The sequence below is a fragment of the Podarcis pityusensis genome (genome assembly GCF_964106645.2).
Source record: "Podarcis pityusensis genome assembly, chromosome: 2".
Taxonomy (NCBI): domain Eukaryota; kingdom Metazoa; phylum Chordata; class Lepidosauria; order Squamata; family Lacertidae; genus Podarcis; species Podarcis pityusensis.
In genome coordinates this window covers 42,931,026-42,953,484 of record NC_138029.1, presented here as the reverse complement: position 1 = coordinate 42,953,484, position 22,459 = coordinate 42,931,026, and the positions used below count along the sequence as shown (strand labels likewise).

Below are 22,459 nucleotides of genomic sequence, written 5' to 3'. Positions count from 1 at the left end.
TGGGATGAGCAATAACGGAACAGTATCAAAACCCCTCTTTACCATGGAGGCTGCTTCATGAACCAACTGACATGCTTTTGCAGGGAGTCACACTCCCAGGCAATATCACATGTTAAGAAGCAGCTTCCTCCTAATGTGTCTAACTCATTCCACGTAGACAGTGAAGTAAGAACGCTGAAAACATTTCAATGTGATCCATGCCAAGGGTCGCTTTCCTGTGTAATACTATTTGCCAAGGTAGTAAGATGCCAGTGAAAATGGGTGTGAAACAGCAACAGGGAACACAGCTTAGTTCTGGATTCTGCTGTGCTAAGGCACACCCAACAAAAAAGCAATATAGAAGGAAAAGCTGTGCTCTTCCATGAGTATTAATGCCGCCATGCTACAGAGGGAGTGAGATAGAAGATTTTCTGCTGAATGCAACAGCTGTGCAGTTTCAACATCAGGAAGCCCGTATCAAAAGCCCTGAATCAAATCCTTTTTATTGTAGTGCAAAGAACACAGACTTGCAGCAAAACCAGTTAAAGGCTGCATGGAACTCATGTTCCAATATGGTGTAGAAACATTCCACAGGACACAGGGTAGGATCAGCTCTCCAGCGTCAGGTCAAATGCCTGCTGTTATCAGTTGCTGGGTGGGAGGGATGCTTGTAGTGAAGAATGCAGTCACTTCCTCTTTCCATCTCAGTCTCTCTTATGGAGGAAAGCCCACATCAGTTGATTGACTTTTTCAGGTTGCTCCTCACTAACCCAGTGGCTGGCTTCAGGGATGAGCTGCACCTTGATGCTCTTCCGCACATTCTGCTCAATACATGGGATAAGCCCTTGTTCCAGGAATCCATCCTTTCCTCCCCAGATCAGCAGGGTGGGCACCAGAATATCCTTGCACTTTGCAGGAACCCAACTGTAGGGATATAGATACACAGGCCACATTCAGATGGCACTTTGTTCAGCCTTCACAATGTTTACTTACCTGTTTATTTTTGTGTGTTTTGTGATCTTCCACATGACATGAAAGCTACTGCTGGACATCTAGTGCACTCTAGCAGAAGTTTAGAGCTCATTTTCATGTTAATGTTTTCCAAAAAACCCGAAACCTGTTTGCAACCCCGTTAACTGAGAAAATCACTAGGAGTTTTGCATTGATAAGATTTGGGGTGCTATCCTGGCATACAGTTTCCCCCCACCATTTAAAATGTAGCGTGACATGGTGCCATATCACTCAAAAAGCCACAGTTACATAATGCAACAGAGATACTGCAGTGTAAAAGGATCATTAGCAACTAGGAGAGAAGCACTAGCACTATAACCAACAAAACAAACACAATAAACCCCACATCTGAATGCAGCCACAGAGAAGACACCTGCAAATCTGCACTGGACAGCAGGCAACTCACCACTTTGGCCACTTACCCAAGTTGCGGCCAGCCCTACCACTTTCCACACTAGCAGGCCTCATGCACAGCAGTGATGAGAAAAATCAATAGAAATCCAGAAAGACAGCGTGCCCACACTTCAGTTCCAATTCTAGAACCCAACCTTTCCCATTTCATCATAAATTAAAATATCTCAGAATCCCCTTCAGAACAGTCACAGGATTTCCTCATCCCCCTTTCCCACCATTTAGACATATATTTTAGGGAGGAAGAGTGTTTTGTCCCCTGCATCACATAATCCAGTGAAGAATGTTGTGACCTCTCCAAATATTATGACTAGAAAATTCCTGCTGCCAAACAAGTCCCACCCACCTCCGAGGGAAAAGCCTGAATGTACTGGTGCACCACAACTGAGGAAAAGCATATGGTGCCAATACCACACGTGAGCAAATCTGGGGAGGAATGGGTTCTCACGTGGACAGGTTCCTGTAGTAATTCAGGACTGGTGTTAAACCTCCACACTTTGACAGGCTGTACAGGTAAGCCTCTAGCTCCTCATCTGTCAAACGGCGTGCTGGGTTCTGGGCTCCTGTCTTCTTGCCAGTCATAATGAATTTTATTAGCTGTAGGGGAAAAAAGACACAGCACCATGTGGAAGCTGATTAAATGCAGACCCCATTTTCTGACCCAGAGGCAGCTCATGCCATTTTTATATATTTAGCCTCCCTTAGTCTTCCACAAAGTACCTTTGCGGGGAAAAGGAGGAAGCAGCATTGTCTCTTTCCCCCCTATCCCTTTCAGCTGGCCCTGATCCTCAAAGAGGATTAGACATATGCATTGACATTGAGGGTACGGCTTTCGAATGGCTAGGAGCCAGTATGGCTATGCTCTGCCACCACAGCTGGAGGAAGCATGCCTCTGGACGCCAGATGCTGGAAAGTGCAGGAGGGGAGAGTGCTATTGTGCTTAGGTTCTGCTTTGGGGCTTTGCATAGGCACATGGCTGGTCGCTATGAGAACAGGATGCAGGACTGTGTTTTGGACTACAGTTTCAGCCTTTCCCAGCACTCATCTCCACACTGACTAAAAAACCTTTGTATGATACATTTTTGTATGCCAAGCGGCAGGGAGGAGAATGGATGGGGAAGTGAAGAAATAAGCAAAGAAGGTCATAGTCCTCCCTCCCTCTGGCAGCAGTAGAACATGTCATAGCTTGCCATGGCCTCTTCATCCCAGATTCTAGGTAATAATCTCACCACATCAATACCCAGTGCTTTTCTTCTGGGGGGACGCAAAGGTACGCATACCCTAAACATTTTGTGAATCTTTGTACTTTTGTCCATTTACTGTATTTATTTCTCTTAATTTGAACTATAAAATAGTGATTTTATTGAGTCAAAATGAGAGTACCCCTAAACACTTTTTTAGGGGAAAAAGCATTGCCAATACCTTAGAAGTAAACTTTAAAAGCCAGGCCATGTGTACATAAAGCTAGGCAGGTGGGAGAAGACACAGGATTATGCATTTTATGAATCAAGACAGAGAGCCCACCTTGGATGAAGGGCAGTATAGAAATTTTAGAAATAATAGTAATAATAACCCTGCACCCAGAGCTGAAAGGAGACTGACAGAGAAATTTGGGATGAATACATAAAACACAGTTGAGAACTGTATTTTAGGATTGTGGAAGAGAACCATTAGTCCCCAGAGCAGAATAAAATGATTGGACCCTTTGGTTAATCTGCATGACAGAACATGAGCTTTTGAACCCACTCCCCAACCATTCCCTCAACTCACGTGGAAGTCATTTAAGGACCACAGGAACTCTGGTAGCTTTGGGAGCTGGAACAGAAACATGTGGTTGGATCGCAGCAGCTGGGTGGGATGTCGTGGAAAATATTCTGCAAGGTTGAAGGGAAAATAAGTTGTGTGTCAGGGCAGTGCCAATTTCTCCACACATGAAATGCCACCAGATACTGCGTGGTATTCAACTATGTTTCAGTTAGAGCAAACCCACTGAAATTAGTGAATGTGAATAAGTTACCGGTAGGTCCATTCATTTCAACAGGTGTACTCTATGTAAAACTTACTTGAATGCCACTCTCAGAAACCAATCTTCAAAATAAAATGAAAGATGCCAACTGGAGTTGCTTCCTATTTTCCCCTAATATCTGCATCAACTTGTCCAAGCAATGAGGGCAGGGAGGATCGTTTTTTAATTTTTTTTAGAAACCCCTGCTACCAGGCTCCCATTTATTCACAAGCAATGCTTGTGTCTTGGGGTTGGGAACTTGAGCAAAGCAGACAACCTCCTTCCCACTTCCTCCCAAAAGATCTGTGGTGTGATGGCCCACCCTGACTCTGTATCCTAAGGGCAATGCCGTCATGGTGGCCTTTTACACTTCCGCTGGCTTCTCTCTTCCATCCGCAATCCTGTTTAGAGCTAGAAAATGCCAATAGCCATGGTGAGAACCAAAATCATGGGGCAGTACAAGACTTACCTAATAAAACATGTGGTTGAACAGCATCCATGACAATCAGCTTCTCCAGCATATTGGGGTAACTAGCAGCAAATGCAAAAGCTATGATTCCTCCCCAGTTATGCCCCACCAGGATGCACTTAGGAATCTCTATAAAGAACAAATAGAAAGCAATGAAACAACGACAATGGGCTGTATTCAGTGCTTATCATACTCAAAATAGACCAAGTGAAGTTCATGGACATGAGTAACTTAGGTTCATAATTTCAGTGGGTCTACTTTGAGTTGGACACAACCTATCATGGACAAGTAAGTATCTGCCTATGGGAAGCTACAAGCCTGCTAGATAATTTCCCAAACTCACATACCAGTTCATCCCCACAATGCTCCATTCAGCACCCATGCAACACTTCTGAAAGCTTATCAAGACTGAGCAGAGGGCATTTTCCTCCCATTGCTAGAAGACAAGCCACTGCAATGGCAACCCAGACCCTTCCTCCAAAACAACCATTTCCACTCTTACCATTCTTCTTATTGGGGCTCAGAGCTTCAATGACATCATGTACATCTGCCAGCAGAGCATCCCTCTGATAGTGCTCACAACCAGCTGGTGCGTCAGAAAAGCCATAGCCCCGCAAATCGAGGGCCACCACCTTATAGGCCCACTTAAATTCCTGCAATTGATGGCGCCATGCAAACCTGTTGAAATACAGCCAAACCATAAAGGGATAAGTAGAGAGGAGGGCTTCCCTACCTGAAAATTGCAGGACATTGGTGCCTACTTTTGTTGTGTTGCTTTAGTCCTTTAGGTGTTGCTGTGTAATGCCAGGTCAATGATGAATAAAACCACTGCCATCCACGACCTGATTGTGGATGGAGGATTTGACCTGGCATGTGTGACAGAGACCTGGTTGGACTAAGCAGATGGGCCTGCCCTTGCTGCCGCTTGCCCGCCAGGTTTCTCTTACGCACAGCAACCCAGGTCATGTGGGCGGGGAGGGGGGGTTGCAGTGATTTTTAGGAAGTCATTAGTTTGCATCAGGCGTCCTACTGGGAAGACCCAGTTTTCTGAGTGCATGTTCTGGAAGTTGGGCAATAGGGGCAGTACAGGATTCCTTTTGGTGTACCGACCTCCCCGCTGCACCAAGGATTCCCTGTCCGAGCTGCTTCAGGTCGTGGTGGATGTTCTCCTGGAGACACCTAGTTTGGTTGTCCTAGGGGATTTTAACATCCACGCCAACACGACCTTACAAGGGGCCGCTCGGGACTTCGTGGAAAGCATGGCCTCCATGGGGCTGTCCCTGAATAAGCTGGGCCCAACTCATAGTCATGGACATGCCTTAGACCTGGTATTCACCTCTAGTGACGTGGGTGATCTGACACTAAGTAAAAGTGAAACCAAAGAAGTGCCATGGTCAGATCACTTCCTGGTGCAACTGGACTTCTCCGCGACCCTTCCCCTCTGCAGGGAGGCGGGACCAATTCGGATGGTCCGCCCCCGCCACTTAATGGATCCAAATGGTTTCTAGAGAGTGGTAGGGGATGTTTTATCCCATGTTGATGGCCTTTCAGCTGATTCCGTGGTGGCCCACTGGAATGCGGAGTTAACCAGGGCTATTGACTGTCTGGCTCCGAAGCGCCCTCTCCAATTGCATGGAGCCCGGACAGCCCCGTGGTTTTCTTCGGAGCTGAGGGCGATGAAACAATCGCTGAGACGGCTAGAGCGTCGGTGGCAGAAAACTCACTCCGAATCTGACCGGACACAGGTTAGAGCTCAACGTCGAGCCTACCAAGTGGCGATAGCGACGGCGAAGACTTTCTTCACCGCCTCTATTGCATCTGCAGAAAATAGTAGCAAGAGACTCTTTCAGGTGGTCCACAATTTAACGGAACCACCTTTACCACCAGGGCCTTGTAAAGACCCCAAGATCTCCTGCAACGATTTTGCAAAGTTTTTTGCAGATAAAATCACTCATATTCGGAAGGAGCTAGACACCACCGTGGGAGCAGGGCTGGGGCGGGAGAGTGCTAGAGCCCTGTCTGGTCAAGTTGCATGGAATCAATTTCAATCCGTTACCCCCGAGGATGTGGACAGGCTGCTTGGACGCGTGAAACCAACCACCTGTCTCCTTGATCCTTGCCCATCCTGGCTAATAAAAGCAAGCCGGGAAGGGCTGGGCGATGGGCTCTGCGGGGTGGTGAATGCTTCCCTCTGTGAGGGAACATTCCCAAATCCGCTGAAAGAGGCGGTCATTAAACCGCTTCTTAAAAAACCATCTTTAGACCCGGCCAGTATGGCCAACTATCGCCCAGTCTCAAATCTTCCATTCTTGGGCAAGGTGATTGAGCGTGTGGTTGCTGAACAACTCCAGGCACGCCTGGAGGATGCGGACCATTTGGATCCCTTCCAATCAGGGTTCAGGCCTCATCATGGGACTGAAACTGCCTTGGTCGCACTGGTTGATGATCTCCGGCGAGCTAGGGACAAAGGTGAGAGTTGTTTCCTAGTTCTGCTGGATCTCTCAGCGGCCTTTGATACAATCGACCATAACACCCTTCTGGACCGTCTAGAGGGGTTGGGAGCTGGGGGCACTGTTATACAGTGGTTTCGCTCCTTCCTCCTGGGCTGTGTTCAGAAAGTGGTGGTGGGGGATGAGTGTTCAGACCCTTGGGCCCTCACTTGTGGGGTGCCTCAGGGTTCCGTCCTCTCCCCCATGCTTTTTAACATCTATATGAAGCCGCTGGGAGAGATCATCAGGGGGTTTGGACTGGGTGTCCATCAATATGCAGATGATACCCAGCTCTACCTCTCTTTCAAATCAGAACCAGTGAAGGCGGTGAAGGTCCTGTGTGAGTGGCTGGAGGCGGTTGGAGGATGGATGGCGGCTAATGGATTGAAGTTGAATCCTGACAAGACAGAAGTACTGTTTTTGGGGGACAGGGGGCGGGCTGGTGTGGAGGACTCCCTGGTCCTGAATAGGGTAACTGTGCCCCTGAAGGACCAGGTGCGTAGCCTGGGAGTCATTTTGGACTCACAGCTGTCCATGGAGGCGCAGGTCAATTCTGTATCCAGGGCAGCTGTCTACCAACTCCACCTGGTACGCAGGCTGAGACCCTACCTGCCCGCGGACTGTCTCGCCAGAGTGGTGCATGCTCTAGTTATCTCCCGCTTGGACTACTGCAATGCGCTCTACGTGGGGCTACCTTTGAAGGTGACTCGGAAACTACAGCTAATCCAGAATGCGGCAGCTAGACTGGTGACTGAGACCACATAACACCGGTCTTGAAAGACCTACATTGGCTCCCAGTACGTTTCCGAGCACAATTCAAAGTGCTGGTGTTGACCTTTAAAGCCCTAAACGGCCTCGGCCCAGTATACCTGAAGGAGCGTCTCCACCCCCATCGTTCTGCCCGGACGCTGAGGTCCAGCACCGAGGGCCTTCTGGCGGTTCCCTCATTGCGAGAAGCAAAGCTACAGGGAACCAGGCAGAGGGCCTTTTCGGTAGTGGCGCCCGCCCTGTGGAACGCCCTCCCATCAGATGTCAAAACGATAAACAACTACCTGACATTCAGAAGACATCTTAAGGCAGCCCTGTTCAGGGAAGTTTTTAATGTATGATATTTTAGTGTTTTTTGGTTTCTATGGAAGCCGCCCAGAGTGGCTGGGGAAACCCAGCCAGATGGGCAGGGTACAAATAATAAATTATTATTATTATTATTATTATTATTATTATTAGTCCTGCTCCGTAACTTCTACAGTTTTTGCTGCTCGGTTTGTTTCTTATTTGTTACAAAGGTTGCTGGTTTGAACTATACTGTGTACAAATGATTTTATCAATGCTTATTGTACACTACCCTAGGATCTTTAGATGAAAGACAATTTAAAGGTATTTTTATTAAATATAACTATTCGCCTCCTTTCGTTTCCTCACCGTCTAAAAATCAAGAAACCCCCACCAAGCTTTTGCTTAATTTATCATGACCTCTTTTACATTTGTTAAAACTGTAAGTCTACTGTAAATCATGTTGCTTCTGATTCTATGCAGCATAAGGTCAACACTAAAAAAAAGTTGTATTAATTACAATTTAATGATGAAGGCCTTATGGTCATTCACCATGAGAGGATAGCAGCAATCAAGTCCCTTCCTTTGGGAAGTTCATAGAATCATAGAATCATAGAGTTGGAAGAGACCACAAGGGCCATCGAGTCCAACCCCCTGCCAAGCAGGAAACACCATCAGAGCACTCCTGACATATGGTTGTCAAGCCTCTGCTTAAAGACCTCCAAAGAAGGAGACTCCACCACACTCCTTGGCAGCAAATTCCACTGTCGAACAGCTCTTACTGTCAGGAAGTTCTTCCTAATGTTTAGGTGGAATCTTCTTTCTTGTAGTTAATATTTCTGTCTACGGCCTTTGCCCCAACTTTGCAGGAATTTGCTGGCCAGAAAGGTATTACATGACATGTTGGCTGACAGATCTGTGGCCTATCACTTCCTGCATGAACCACACCTGGAGTAAACTGATATCAGCTCCAGGCATTGCACTTCTTCCTACTGCCACACAGCAGAGCGACACTTACCAGTTCTGGGGAAATCCATGCAAGAAAAGCATCAGCTGAGCTCCTTCCTTGCCAGCAGCAACATAATGGAGACGCAGCCCTGAGTTCTTGAGCCCCCAAAGGACAGAGAAATAGGACAGTTACACACAGACAAGAGCTCAGTGATAGTGACAGGTTCACAATATGTGACATTTCCTGTTAAGAGACAGCTGAGGGGAAACACTCTTTGCCCCTAAGACTTTGAAGAACAGCTGTCGGTCACCATTGAAAATATCAGGGTAGAGGGACAAATAGTTTGACCTGGCAATAAGCAGCTTCCTATGTTCCTCCCAACCTGTAAAATACATGACCAGGGTCCTGCCTTCAGCAGCTGTCTGTGAGCACCTGGCTATGGCTGGAAGCCTCCCCCTTCCCCTCCCCTGTACTCACTTTTAGTGTCACAAAGCCGTGCTCCCCATGCGAGGCATCAGTGAGGCATCTTGGTGGAGTCTCCCGTCTCTTCTTGCGCAGCACCTGGAAAGGACCCCTAGACACCACTAGTGATAGGGCCCACCAACAGTAGAAGGCAGCAGCAAGGGAAGCAGCACTATACACAACCAGCCAGGACACGGCATTAGAGACCTTCAGCATCAGGCGTGTGGGGATCAGTAAGAGGCGATAGAGAGAGGCCATCCCCTCCTGTTGTTTGGGGCTGCAAGAGAGAGGCTGCAGTTCAGAAGAAAGAGAACATGCTTTGCATCCCAAATTCAATGTCTGGCATTTACAAGTAGAGCTGGGCAAGAACCCTCCCCAAGAGCTGCTTCTAATTAATGTAGATCAGGGGTGGGGAACCTCAGGTCCACTGAGCAAAAGCCCTGTGAGACTTTCCTGGGCCACTGCCACTTTTCTTGGTGTGTAGAATTGTCTGTAGAAACTTCTCACTTTTGCATCATTAGAATGCAACCTTTTCCCTCTTCTGTATGCACCAGTGTTATGCAGCCTAAGAAAGGTTACTAGCTGCTGTAGTCAGTCCTGGGGCAGATAAACCAATGCTCTGACTTGCTCTAAGGCTGAGGATACACCAGAGTGTTAATGCATGCATGGAATGCACAGATCCTATCTTTTCCTCTGTGCACTTTTGTCCATACAAGAGCACTTTTAAGTGAACTCCATCTCAGCCTTTACCATCACCACTAGTGGGCAGTGCTTGATGGAATATATTTGCACTGTTTGTTGTCGTCCCCTGTCTTAATTAGTACTTCCCTACCCTCCTTCCCTGAGTTGTGGAAACCTGAGGTCCATTGTGGGCATACATGCAAGTATTTGTTTATTTTTAGATACAAGCTTTTGGATATACCAGACTTGCACAAAACACTGTTGGAAAAATGTAAAAAGAAGTGTGTTCCCAAACAGCCCCACCAGCAGCCCACCAAGAAGCACCTCTCACTAACTGAAGTAAAGGGAGGGCGCTATGATAGATGGCACCCAGCAAAAGTTACCACACCCCTTTTTAAAAATGCCCACACAATGTGCTTCAGTACACCTATGGCTGGGATCATACAGGTCTATGTTGGATCACCACCCTTAGTGCATTATCCACAGAATGGACAAATCTTAACTAAAGGGGTGTGTGCAGGTTGCCACTTGGATGAGGACAACATTGTGCAAATGTGACAATTATGCACACGTGATACTTAACCCACTTTAAACTGCACTCCAAAACATTTGCCCATGTATGTGCACATAAAATAGAAGATCTAACTGAAAGGCAACACGTTGGGATCTGCACGCATTGTTACAACGCACCCTAATCATGATTCTTGTATATATATTTTAGTTACTGTAAAATCTTAGAAGGGGCGTGGCTGTTATGAGGACCTTGCACTTCGGGATCTGCCACGACACTACCGGTTGCAAGTCCTTTCTCAGAAGACCAGAAACTCAGACTCAGCCGCGTTACAAACGGGAGTCCTGCCACGGGAGGCACGACGCGTGTCCATAGGAACTCAACCGAGCAAAATCTCGGTATTCAGCAAACCCAAGCAGGAGTGCTCGCCTGCTAACACGGCTGGGTTCTTGGCTGCCTTCGGATAAAGCGGTGGGGCTCCCAAGCTGAGATAGTCAGTGGCGCGGGCAACCGAAACTCTCTCTCTCGGTACCTCAAGGAGCGGGAAGTCACTCGACGCCGCCCGGGCGCGTTCAATCTCCCCCTGCTCCCGCGACCCACTCGCTCCGGCTTCCGTTTCATAAAGGCAGCGCCGCCCCTCCAGCTCCTCCCCGCCCGCCAAGGGAAGACGCGGCGGCAAGGCGAGGGAGCAGCAGCGCTTCCTTCCCCGCCTCCCGGGGCCTCCTGCTCCTTCCGCGGCTGCTTCGGGCGCAGAGCTCCGCCCGTCGGAGCGACCAGGAAGGCGAATGGGTTTCGGCCGACCAGGCCTCTCTCCGGCGGAGGGACGACAAGCCTGCGCTGAGCCCGCTCAGGGACGGGGGCGGCTCTCGTCCACAGCTGCTCCCCCCCCCCGCCCGCCTGCTTGATCTCGAGGGCCCGCCGAGAGAGCGAGCGCCCAGGGAGCCAGGCCTGGAGGGTCCGGGCGCAGGGCCGGATCTCACCCAAAGGAGACCCCGCCTCCTACAAGTCAGGCACGGCGGCAAGAATCATAGAGATGGAAGGGACCACGAGGGTCATCTAGTCCACACCCCCCCCCCCCCGCCATGCAGGAATATTTTGCCCAATGTGGGGCTCGAACCCACAGTTTGGAGATTAAGAGTTTTTGGCTTTTGGAAACCTCGGACGGTCAGAGGAAGGCGAGATGGCCCCTGCCCCTGACACATAAATGACCTTCTCTTTTAACTCGGCTGCAAAGCTATGCTTACCACCCCACATATTCACGCACCGGATCATCAGAGTCTCTTTGAACTGTCCATGATCAGGGAAGGGAACAACCCGCTTTTCGGGTAGGTACCTTTGAAACACATTCTTTCCCTCCCACCTGAAAGAATTCTGGGCGCTGTAGTTTGTTAAGGGCTGCTGGGAATTGTAACTCTGGATTAAGTAAACTACAGTACCCAGAATGCTTTGAGGGAAAGGATGTGCTTTGAATGTGCTTTAAAGGTATAGTGGGCGATAGTTAGAGCCACTCACCTCTACAGCTGAAATGATACCGAAGTATTTTATTGGTAATATAATGTAAGGACACAAAACTACAACTTGACAATAAACAAAACATTCTTCTCTAACTAAACTGTATTCTAGCTGAGATTTCCTACAGGCAATCTACAAGACAACTGAGATTACTTTGGAAGCTGAGGCGCTTGGTGGGGATACAACGGGCTAGGTGGTCTGGTGGTGCACTTAAAAATGGTGATAAGTGAAGAGAAGAAGAGCCTGTTGGCCTAAGTGGGCAAAGGATGGCAACCTAGACTTTGGTTTAAGGTTGGTACTTGGGTGGGAGGAACAGGGTTTTGTTTTATTTCAGCAGGCAAAAACTCAGCAGTTAGTCTTTTTTGTGTGCAAATAACAATACTGGGAAAAGCTTCATCATGCCTTTGAGTTCCTTAGAGGAGAGAGGGGATATAAATGTAATAAATAAATGATTCTCTCTCTAGCTTTGTGTTATGCCATGCCTCCATGGCACTCATTTTCTAACTGGTGCCCCACAGCACTCGCTCTCAAAATTCAGAATGCGCCCATGGGCCAAAAGACGTTTGCGACCTTTGCTCTACTTACTGCGTCACACTTGCTCTCTCTTTTCAGTCATATTCCATCTGCTAAGGAAGCAACCTCTGTACAGAGGACTCCTCTAGTCTTTTTATTTCTGTTATCTTTTTGCTTCCTTCACCATCTCCTTTCTTCTTCTCTCTCCAATCACTTCTCCCTGTGGGACTTTCAATTATGTTACGCCAAGCAAGTACCTAGAGAAGGGGTCGGCAAGGTTTACCTCACCTGGGCTGGTTCACTCCAGCGGAGATCCCTCTGTGGGCCAGATCGTGCACATGCCTGCGATTTCCGGCGTCTGCATCTGTGCAGACACGATTTTTGGCATCTGCGCACGCGTGGTTTCCAGCACAGCGGAAGCGAATCCTTGTGCTGCGCCAGTTTAGCGCAGCACATGGGGACTCACCAAGCGGGCTGCTCAGTTCGGGGGCGGCTCGGGGGTTAGTTAAACAACCCCCTTGGGCCCATGGGCCTCAGGTTGCCGACCCCTGACCTAGAGGGTTAAGTTGGAAGGGGCATCAACTGAGCTGCACTACTCTTGGGCACCTTTCGTGCTTTTCCCTGTCCCACTAGCACCACACCCCTTTCTGAAGGCAAAATGACATGAGGCCCTGATCAGTCCCCTGTCCCTACCTGGGAAATTTAATTTCCCCCATTCGCCTTAATGTCACTTTCAGAACTAAAGGAGTAGGTGTTGCACACAGAATCCACAAGGTGGCTCCCCCTGCAAACATTGAAGTACAGTACTGTACTGATTGTATCCTAGCTTCAGAGTGAAACCAAGCATGCACTGTATAACTTTGCCAGCAGTTGCTGTCGTGAGCCTTAATGTATTTTGTTCATACATACTCTGATTGTAGCATTGGTGTGGTTATTGCTAGTTTCCCCAAGTGAGCTATGCTATTGTTGTTGTTTTTTCAATTTTCCCCAAACTTAAGCTGGATAATCAGGTCCATTGCAAGAAAGTCTGTGGCTCACAACAGTCTCCACTAAAGATTCCAAAAGATGATATTGCTCTTTCCCCATTATTGGTTTTTCTGTGAATATATGTGTAAGATACGGATCATGGGCAAGTGTGAACTGCTACACAAGGAGATCCAGTAACAAAGACAGGCAGTGTGATTTGAGTGTCATGGGAGGGGAAGCAAATGTTTTGTTACTTTATTCTCATTGTATTTTTAATGCCAGAGAGGGGTAGAAGCATGGTGGGATTTCTTCTGCTTCTAATGCTACAATAACCTAACCAGCCTTGTGTCCTACCCACCTTAACTGCCCCTTCCTCAATGCTGCCCTTACAGATTTCCATAAAGGAGATAGATTTTGGTGGTGGAGCTGCAAGACAGCAATATTTTCATCAAGATTCCAAGGCCTGATATATATGGTTCTTGAATTGAATGCTCCCCCATTTAAAAAGTAATTACCTGGCATAGAAAATTAAAAAGCTTGTCTGGGAAAAAGGCTAATCGAGAACTCCTCTCCTTGACATTTAACTTTACATGTTCCAGGTTTAGACACACACACACACATGTGCTCGCTTGAAGCAACCACTTGCCTCCTAGCTTCACTGCAGATGATTCATTAGCACCTCTGATCACATGCCTGGCAGAAAATAGTGATTCTGGAACGGAAAATAGCACGAGTTTCATATTTGCTAATACATTATACCCTAAGCTGAAGCAAAAGATGCTCTGCTCTACATTTTAAAACGTGTGTTAACATTAGCGCCATTGTTCCCCATGTTTTGTTTATGTTATTTATATATTTATTTTCTTATATATTTAAGTTACACATTTATATTCCACCCTTTCTCCAAAGGAGCCCAGGGTAGCAGACCTGTCGATATAAGAACTATGCAGTTGTTTCTTCAGTATACAGTGGGAGCTATACAATGATGATGCTAGACCATATTATCATTACAGTGGTACCTCGGGTTAAGAACTTAATTCCTTCTGGAGGTCCATTCTTAACCTGAAACTGTTCTTAACCTGAGGTACCACTTTAACTAACGGGGCCTCCCACTGCTGCCGCACGATTTCTGTTCTCATCCTGAAGCAAAGTTCTTAACCTGAGGTACTATTTCTGGGTTAGTGGAGTCTGTAACCTGAAGCGTCTGTAACCTGAGGTACCACTGTATTTATTTGATAATATGCAGCATTAACCACAGCAATTGAATGCCAACATAAACCCTAGTTAAAGAAAGCTGAAGGTAAAACAAGACAGCCTGTTAAGACTTTTTGAAGCTTGGTCTGCGGAAACAGACAGGTGGAAAGGCAGAAGCCTTTCCTCACCTGCTAGAACTTGCTGATTGTACTTTGGCCGTAGGTTGCCTTGAGCCTAGCCTGGCCCTCAGATCCTGGTACCTCTGAACTATCAGATGTCCGCCGAGGGTCAAAACTACATGCAACTTTCAAGGGCACAAAACAGTTTGGCGGGAGTAATGTTCAGCAGAAAACCACTCCTGGTAACTCATCTGGATTGGAAGCATATCACAGATTAGGGCCTTGTGGCTGTTTTCCCTCCAAAATAAAAATAAGCAAGTCAAGCACACTTGTTTAAACGCAAAACATAACAGGTAATTTGGCCCAGAGTAGTATTAGGAACTGCCACTCCATCCCTGACTCAATTCCTGCCTCTGCATAGCAGCAGCAGCATAGCTGACAGCACAATTCACACTAGAAGCTCTTGTACCTTTAACTTGCAATTCTAGAGAATATGCCCAAAGGGCACATCTGCTTTGTACCAACTTCAGACTGCCACCATTTGGAGCATCAGGTCCACAATACTTGTAGTATCAAAACTCCTCTTTATTATGAAAGCTGCTTCATGGGCAGACATTCTCTCCCAGAGCAATGACTAGCTTTAGTCCTGGCAGATGTGAAGTTTCCACCCAGTTGTGTTCCTATAAGTCACCTATATATGTTCCTTTTGCACATATGTACACACCCACTGGGGGTCTTCTTGTCGTTTCTCCAGTCCACCACATGCAGGATGAGGCACACACTATGAGATCAATCACTGCACCCTCTCATTGGCATGAGCAGTGGATTAGTTCAAGCCTCTTCTCAAGACATCCAACTAATTGCCCCAAGCGTTACCAAGATGTTCTCAGGCACAGTCATGTTCCCAGGTAATATCACATGTTAAGAAGCAGCTTCCTCCTAATGTGTCATTAACTCATTCCAGGTAGACGGTGAAGTAAGAAGGCTGAAAACGTTTATTTCAATGTGATCCATGCCAAGGGTCGTTTTCCTGTGTAGTCTGCCAAGGTAGTAAGATGTCAGTGAAAATGGGTGTGAAACAGCAACAGGGAACATAACTTTGCTCCGAATTCTGCTGTGCTAAGGCACACCCAACAAAAAAAACAAACAAAAAAAAACAATACAGAAGGAAAAGCTGTGCTCTTCTGTGAGTATTAATGCCTGTATACTACAGAGGGAGGGAGCTGGAAGACCTTCTGCTAAATGCAACTGCTGCGCAGTTTCACCATCAGGAAGCCCATATCAGAAACTCTGAAGCAAATAATTTTTATTGTACTGCAACAGAACACAGACTTGCAGCAAAACCAGTTAAAAGCTGCATGGAACTCATGTTCCAATATAGAGTAGAAACATTCTACTGGACACAGAGAAGGACCAGATCTCCAGTGTCAGGTCAAATGGCTGTTCTTGTAATTTCCTGCATGCTGGGTGGTAGGAATGCTTGTAGTGCACAGAGCAGTCACTCCCTCTTTCCATCTCTGTCTCTCTGAAGGAGGAAAGCCCACATCAGTTGATTGACTTTCTTAGGTTGCTCCTCACTGACCCAGTGGCCGGCTTCAGGGATGAGCTGCACCTTGATGTTCTTGCACACCTTCTGCTCCATGGGTACGACAAGCCCTTTTTCCAAAAATACATCCTTTTCTCCCCAGATCAGCAGGGTGGGCACCACAATATCCTTGCACTTTGCACGAACCCAACTGTAGGAGAAGATATACAGAAAAGAAATCTGCAAATTGGCATTGGACATAAATCAGTTCACCATTTTGCGCCACTTATCAGAGTTGAAGATATACAGAAAAGAAATCTGCAAATTGGCATTGGACATAAATCAGTTCACCATTTTGCGCCACTTATCAGAGTTGTGTCACTTTCCACCCTAGGGAGGCTCATGCACTGCAGCTATGACATAAATCGGGAAAGGCAGCACACTCACACTTTAGCTCCAATTCTATAAATGAACATTCTTTTAGAAATTAAAGTATCTCAGAATGGTCACAAGATTTTCTCATCCCCTTTTCTGAAATTTAAATACAGATTTGTGGAGGAGGAAGAGTGTTTTGCCCCTCAGCACCACATGATCCAACAAAGAATTTGGTGCCCTCCAAATATTAGGACCAGAAGGCTACTGCTGCCAAGCAGTTTCTTCCTCTGCGAAAAAATGCCGATCCCACCCATTATCAAAGCTGGGAATAAATGGGCTCTCACGTGGACATGTTCCTGTAGTAATTCATGGGTGGTTCTAGACCCCTGTCCTTCGAAAGGCCATACAGGTAAGCCTCCAACTCCTCCTCTGTCAAATGATTTTGGTCTCCCGTCTTCTTGCTAGTCATAACAGACTTTATTAGCTGTAGAGAAAAAGACACAGCAGCATGTAGAGGCTAATTAAATGCACACCTCCTCGTCCTGTACAATACAGTCTCCTCAATAAGGCAGAGGCAGCTCATGCTACTAGAAAGCTTTGTAAAAAATATTTGCTTAAACCACCTTGGGCAGGGCAAAGGAGTAAGCAGTGTTGCTTCCTTTTAAAAACAAAAAACTGTCCCTGCCCATATGTCTTTACCTGATAGATTAGCTCAGTAGTATTTAAAGCTTTTCCCAGCCTGCCTGCCTCCACTATCTACCCAAAGTTAATCTGCTACTGATCTTCACATGAGTGAAGACAAATGCAGTAGCTCCATCCTATGTCCACAAGCTGGAGGGTAACCATCTGCAGCAGGGAGACTTTTCTACTTGACTCAGGTAGGCCTCCCATGCAATGTAGATTTTCCAGGGCTCTACATCACAAGAGGAGCCTACATAAAGAGCAACCTCCCTGTCACAGATTGTCACCCTCCAAATAATCCAGAGAGGGTGTCAAAGCAAATGTACTTGTGCCTGCTCACATATCCCACTTGTTCATAGTATGCAATGTCTAAATAGGTTATGACTGCCCCTTGTTTAGCGTAAATACAGTTGTACCTTGGTTCTAGAATGTAATCCATTCCAGAAGTCCATTTGACTTCCAAATGTTCTAAAACCAAGGCACAGCTTCCGATTGGCTGAAGGAGCTTCCTGCACTCAATCGGAAGCTGCAGAAGCCGTGTTGGAAGTTCAGGTTCCAAAGAATGTTTGAAAACTGGAACACTTCCGGGTTTTCTGTGTTTGAGAGTCAAAACATTCAAGTAAGAAGGCGTTCAAGAACCAAGGTACAACTGTACCACCACTCTTTCAAATTTATTACAGGTGAGCTTTAAACACGAGGCACTCTCTATATGGAGTGAGGTTGTGGTAGAGGGGGCAGAAGAGACAGGGTTATGCTTCTTACAGACCAAAGCAGAGAGAATCACCCTTCATGCAGAGCTGAAAGCAGCCTGGCAGAAGGATTTGGGATATGCCCATGAAACACATTTGAGATTTGTAGCTCAGCATTGAGGGAAGAAAATGAACAGTCACCAGCAGAGAATAAAGCGCTTAGGCTTCACAAAGTTACACAGACAGCTTGGAAAAGAGATTTGCTGTATTTATATTCCTAATGCAAGAAGGCATGAATGGTGAGGCAAACTCCCCACCCTGGACTCACATAGAAGTCATCTAAGGACCACAGGAGCTCTGGCAGCTTTGGCAGCTGGAACAGGAACATGTAGTTGGATCGCAGCAGCTGGGTGGGATATTGTGAAAAATATTCTGCAAGGTGAAAGGGAAAATAAGTTGCCCTGCCACACATTAACTATCACCAGAACTACTCATCAAGAGAACCAATATATGGCGCTTTGTTTTTTCTTTTTATTTGCTTTTGCATCTATTTTGTGCAAAACTGAAATAAAAATACTTTATAAAAAAAGAAACAAAATCACCACAACCAGAAAACTATCTTCAAAATAGAGGGCTCAACTGGGGTTGCTCTCATCTATTTCTCTTTAACATCTGGATCAACTTGCAGTCCAAGCGGGGGGGGGAGCCGGGTTGCTGTGTTTTTTAATGTACTCCTAGTACAAGGCTTCCATCTAATCATAAGCCGTGTTGGTGTCAGGCACTTGGATAGATCAGACAACCTCCCTTCTTCCTCCAAAAAGAGCTGTAGTGTAACGGTGATGGCTTATGCAGGCTCTGCATCCTAAGGGCAATGCAGTCACAGTAACCATTTAACTGTGCAGCAGGGACTAGTCCCTGGCAGATTCAGGCTCCTCTCTCCCTTTTCCAATCCTGCTTAGAATTAATTAGTGAATGCCAAAAGCTGCACACAATCGTAGTGAGTACCAAATCCCGATAGCACAAGACTCACCTGCTAAGACATGTGGTTGAACTGCATTCATAATAATAAGCTTCTCTACCAAATTGGGGTAACAGGCAGCAAACTCAGAAGCTATGGATCCACCCCAGTCATGCCCCACCAGGATGCACTTAGAAATCTCTAAAAGACAAACAGAAGGCATCAGAACAGGGACAATGTGGACAAGTATCAGCCTGCTTGACAATTCCCCAACCCAAACACCGATTCATTTCAAGGAAACCCCATTAAGCACCAATGTAACACTTCTGAAAGCTTAAGTATGTTGAATGCATGGCCCTCTCCTCCCATTGCTAGAAGGCAAGCCACTGCAGTGGCAAACCGGACCCTTCCTCCAAAACAACCATTTCCACTCTCACCATTCTTCTCACTGGGGCTCAGAGCGTCAATGACACCATGTACATCTGCCAGCAGAGCTTCCCTCTGATAGTGCTCAGAACCAGCTGGTGCGTCGGAAAAGCCATAGCCCCGCAAATCGAGGGCCACCACCTTAAATGCCCGCTTAAACTCCTGCAATTGATGGCGCCATGCAAACCTGTTGAAATACAGCCAAATCACAATGGGATTAAGTAGAGAGGAGAGCTTTCCTGCTCTGCAGCTTTTAGTTTTTGCCTCTCCATTTGTTGTATATATATATGTTTTGAATTATGGCTCACCCCTTGTTGTTCATCTGTTCCATCAGGCTTTTGGGAATTGACTGCTTTTAATGAAAGGACTGGTGTTGTTTTTATTGTACTTATTCGTATGCTTTAAATAGATTTTTTATCTGTACATAGTTTTAATTCTATTAAGATTTAATTGTTTTTAATTATAGGTTTTTTCTATGTTTTTAGCTATTATTGTTTTTAATCCGAAAGCCACCTTTAGTCTTATCAGGAAGAAAGGCATGGTAATAGCAATACTAATGGTGAACACCTGATGGTCGGTCATTCACTGTGCATCATAGAAGCTTGATAGCATGTAGCTGAGTAACATCATCTCCTCTAGGTCATTTCCTTAGGGAAGTTAATCCTTCTGTTCAATACCTTCTCCTTAACTTTGCAGTAAACTCCTCTAACACATTGGCCGACAGATCTGTGGGCTGACTTCCTGCATGAGCCACACCTGCAGTAAATTGCTATCAGCTCCAGGCACTGCACTTCTTCCAACTACCACACAGCACAGCGACACTTACCAGTTCTGGGGAAATCCATGCAAGAAAAGCATCAGCTGGGCTCCTTCCTCGCCAGCAGCAACATAGTGGAGACGCAGCCCTGAGTTCTTGAGCCCCCAAAGGACAGAGAAATAGGACAGTTACACACAGACAAGAGCACAGTGACAATAGCTCAGAGTTTTGCGTGCATAGAGTGACATGTTCACAATCTATGACATTTCCTGTTAAGAGGCAGCTGATGAGAAACACTCTTTGCCCCTAAGACTTTGAAGAACAGCTGTCGGTCACCATTGAAAATATCAGGCTAGAGGGTCAAACAGTTTGACCTGGCAATAGGCTGTTTCCTATGTTACTCCCAGTCTATCAAATACATCAGCAGCCCAGAATCCTGCCTTCACATACTGCTTCAGCTGCTGTCTGTGAGCACCTGACTATGGCTAGGAGACCTGACTATGGCCTCCCCCCTCCACTTTCCTGCCACTGTACTCACTTTTAGCGTGACAAAGCCATGCTCCCCATGCGAGGCATCAGTGAGGCATCTTGGTGGAGTCCCCCGCCTCTTCTTGTGGAGCACCTGGAAAGGGCCCTTAGACACCACCTGCCATAGGGCCCACCAACAGTAGAAGACAGCAGCAAGGGAAGCGGCACTATACATAGACAGCTGGGACATAACATTAAAGACCTTCAGCATCAGGCGTGTAGGGACCAGTAAGAAATGTGTGAGAGATGCCATCCCCTCCTGTTGTCCGGTGCTGCAAGAGAGAAGCCACAGCTCAGGGGTAGATAACATGCTTTGTATGTCAAAGGTCTCAGGTTCAATGCCTGGCATCTCCAGTTGGGACAAGATGCCAGTCAATGGCTTGATTTGGTATAAGGTAGTTTCTTATAGGAGAATTATTTTTTTAGATGCTATTGAGAATGCCTTTAGGCCACACACTCAGACACACGCATGACCTGTAGCAGTTTAAGTAACTAACAAAACAGTACAGTGGTACCTCGGGTTAAGTACTTAATTCGTTCTGGAGGTCTGTTATTAACCTGAGACTGTTCTTAACCTGAAGCACCACTTTAGCTAATGGGGCCTCCTGCCGCCGCCACGCCGCTGGAGCACGATTTCTGTTCTCATCCTGAAGCAAAGTTCTTAACCTGAAGCACTATTTCTGGGTTAGCAGAGTCTGTAACCTGAAGCGTATGTAACCTGAGGTACCACTGTATTCAAGTTTCAAAGATGGTAAAGCGTGCCTAGGCAGACATTACTAGGTTGAAGTTAGAAATCAAGTTCTTCTCTTCGAAGCAACAAGATGCAAAATTTCTCTCGGGATGCAACCTATAATGAGCAGGGCAGAATCTCACACAAAAGCTACAGGTGGTGTCAGAGCTGCTTCCAGATCCTAGCTCACAGAGGATCACGCTAGCCAGCGATCATTAAACAAAAGTCTTTATTGAGTTACAGTTTCCATTCTCAAGCTGCTGCGTGCAACTCTACGTCTCATGGTTAGATCGGCGAAGCTCCATCTGAGTCTCCGCCCCCTGTACACCAGTTTAAGATTCTAGCCTTACTCCACCTCTTCCGTCTCTCCTTTCTCCTCTGGGTCCTGCTACCCCCCGGGGTCCCTTCCTTCCTGGATTCTTCTGACGCTGACGTTGACCCCCCTGACTCCTCCCCGTCTTTTCGGCGGGCTTTGGGACCTGGCTCCCTATCCGGGCTGCCAACTGCGCCGCCCTCCTGTACATTTGAACTTGGCGCGCGCGCCCAGCCTTCAACCTTCCTCTCGACCGTTTCCTCGCTCCCCGATGGAGGCGTGGCCAATCCTGACTCATGTCCTCCCACTGGCAGTGCGCCGCCTGATCCCGATGCCTGGGACTCCTCCCCCCTACTGCACTCTGGTGTGGACGCTGGTCCTGATTTCCAACTGCTTCTCTCTGAGTCCCCTCTGGCACCTTCTTCCTGGGGTGTCCCCCTCGGCACCCCCCTTGCTCTGACCATGGGAGCCCCTTTCTGTGAATCTTCCGATTCGCTGGAAAGACTCAGAGACCTCGGACCGCTGTCATCGCTAACATTACCTTCGGACTCCTCCCCCTCGCTCTCTATTTCCTCCCTTTCCTGTGCCTCTGCTCCTGAACCCCTGACAGGTGGCATAGCGGGAAGGGCGGGGGAAATCCCCTGGCACAACAAACGAAGTGCACTAAGCCTGCAATCCTAACCCCATATACCTGGGGGCCAACCCAAGTGAAATCAACAGGATTTCCTTCTGAGTAGACATAGTTAACGACAGCGCCTCCTTCCAGCAAGGCTGGATAAGAGAGGTCGCTATCTTATCTTCCTGCCAGGCTTGTGACAAACGGGGTCCTGCCCTGGGGCCAAAGGCTAGGAGGCCGTTTCCATGGAAATTCCACAGAAAGTCTCCCGTCGGCAATCTTCCCGAAACCCACATCGGATGATCGCCCCGCTGACTCAGGTGGCGGAGTCCATGCAATTCCTCCTGCCAGTCAGAAGAGTGCTAATCCTAACCCGTCTTGCCACTTTTCCTACCTGCAATAAGTGAGGAAAGCCACTCAAATTCTGGTGCCAAACAACCCTTTGGTAGACGGTGCCTCGAATTCAGCTCCCCGAAAAGGTGAGCCCCGTAAGTAGCTCTGCCTGCTCCCCCATAGATCTCCTACCTACACTCTCAC

At 47.2% G+C, this 22,459-nt stretch overlaps 1 protein-coding gene across 1 annotated transcript; it reads right to left on the bottom strand.

Moving 5' to 3' along the window:
• Positions 1 to 463: 463 nt before the first annotated feature.
• Positions 464 to 22,453, bottom strand: EPHX3 (epoxide hydrolase 3). The gene is made up of 17 exons (XM_080996622.1): positions 22,317 to 22,453; positions 20,274 to 20,535; positions 19,805 to 19,890; positions 18,990 to 19,165; positions 18,625 to 18,753; positions 17,923 to 18,026; positions 16,569 to 16,708; positions 15,827 to 16,060; positions 11,533 to 11,653; positions 10,553 to 11,019; positions 8,844 to 9,105; positions 8,436 to 8,521; positions 4,378 to 4,553; positions 3,876 to 4,004; positions 3,172 to 3,275; positions 1,850 to 1,998; positions 464 to 903 (listed from the first exon to the last, which is right to left on the bottom strand). The coding sequence occupies exons 2-17, from the start codon at positions 20,514 to 20,516 to the stop codon at positions 684 to 686; spliced, it is 2,826 nt and encodes a 941-aa protein (XP_080852748.1). The 5' UTR covers positions 20,517 to 20,535; positions 22,317 to 22,453; the 3' UTR covers positions 464 to 683.
• Positions 22,454 to 22,459: the final 6 nt, after the last annotated feature.